The sequence below is a fragment of the Myotis lucifugus genome, unplaced genomic scaffold (genome assembly GCF_000147115.1).
Source record: "Myotis lucifugus unplaced genomic scaffold, Myoluc2.0 scaffold_565, whole genome shotgun sequence".
NCBI classification, from domain to species: Eukaryota; Metazoa; Chordata; class Mammalia; order Chiroptera; family Vespertilionidae; genus Myotis; species Myotis lucifugus.
This window is the reverse complement of record NW_005871613.1, coordinates 389,515-390,329: the sequence shown is the minus strand read 5'-3', so window position 1 is coordinate 390,329 and position 815 is coordinate 389,515. Positions and strand designations below refer to the sequence as shown.

Here is an 815-nt window from a genome sequence, read left to right as displayed (position 1 = left end):
TGGGAAGGCTTCTGAGGGGAGGCGGCGGCAGCAGTGAAGGCTGAGCAGGTTCCCCAACAGGGGGAGGGGGGCTGAAAACTGCAGGCCAGGCCTGTGGCCAGCCTTACGTGGCGGCCCACACAGTAAGTCTGAAAGCTAGGGCACCTCTCATGGACCTCCAGGTTCTCTCAGGAGCCTCCCGAGGTCTGCAGGGAGCTGCTGCTGGAGGGAAGAGGCCCTCACCTCCCGCCCCGCAGGCCTGTGCATTCCTGGCTCCCTTCACTTGTGTGGCTGACCCGCCAGGCTCCTGCAGGCCGTGGGGACACTGCCTGAGAGACCCGAGTTCGGGAAGAGTGCACCTGCCGTTACCTTGAAATCTGTAAATGGTGGGGACGATGCCAAGGATATCCACGTCAAAGGTGACCTGGGGGCGGGCCTCGGGCCCCGGCAGCCCCTCCTGCCGCTTCGTCTTCCTCCTCACCCGGAGCAGCAGGCTGCTGGTACTGAAGCGGTTGGCGCACACGGGGTGGCAGTAGGGGTCCTTGGGCCGGAAGTAGAGCTCCAGCCTCTTGGTGGGGTCTCCATAGATCTGTGCCGAGGCCAAGGGAGACGGATGAAGCCGTGGCCAGCTAAGTGGCCGGCAGGGGACTGAACCTCTCTCAGCAGGAGCCTGCCTGGTGTGACCCAGGTGACAGAGGAAGGGCCAGGAGCTCATGTTTCGTTCAGAGCTCTTAGTTCCCCAAAGGCTCACTTGCAAACCCGAGCATCGCAGTTGTTATGTGGCAGAGGAAACGAGGGCTCTTCTTCTTCGCGGCTGCCAGCTGAGCTGGGGGTCA

The 815-nt window shown here is 63.1% G+C and overlaps 1 protein-coding gene across 3 annotated transcripts in view; it reads right to left on the bottom strand.

Moving 5' to 3' along the window:
* The window catches only part of GTF3C5 (general transcription factor IIIC subunit 5), a 12,454-nt gene that overhangs the window by 10,433 nt on the left and 1,206 nt on the right, over nt 1–815 (bottom strand). For all 3 annotated transcript variants that reach the window (XM_006104407.3, XM_006104408.3, XM_023745683.1), the window contains exon 2: nt 349–568. In XM_006104407.3, the coding sequence (XP_006104469.1) occupies nt 349–568 (220 nt within the window). The remainder of the gene's footprint in view (nt 1–348; nt 569–815) is intronic.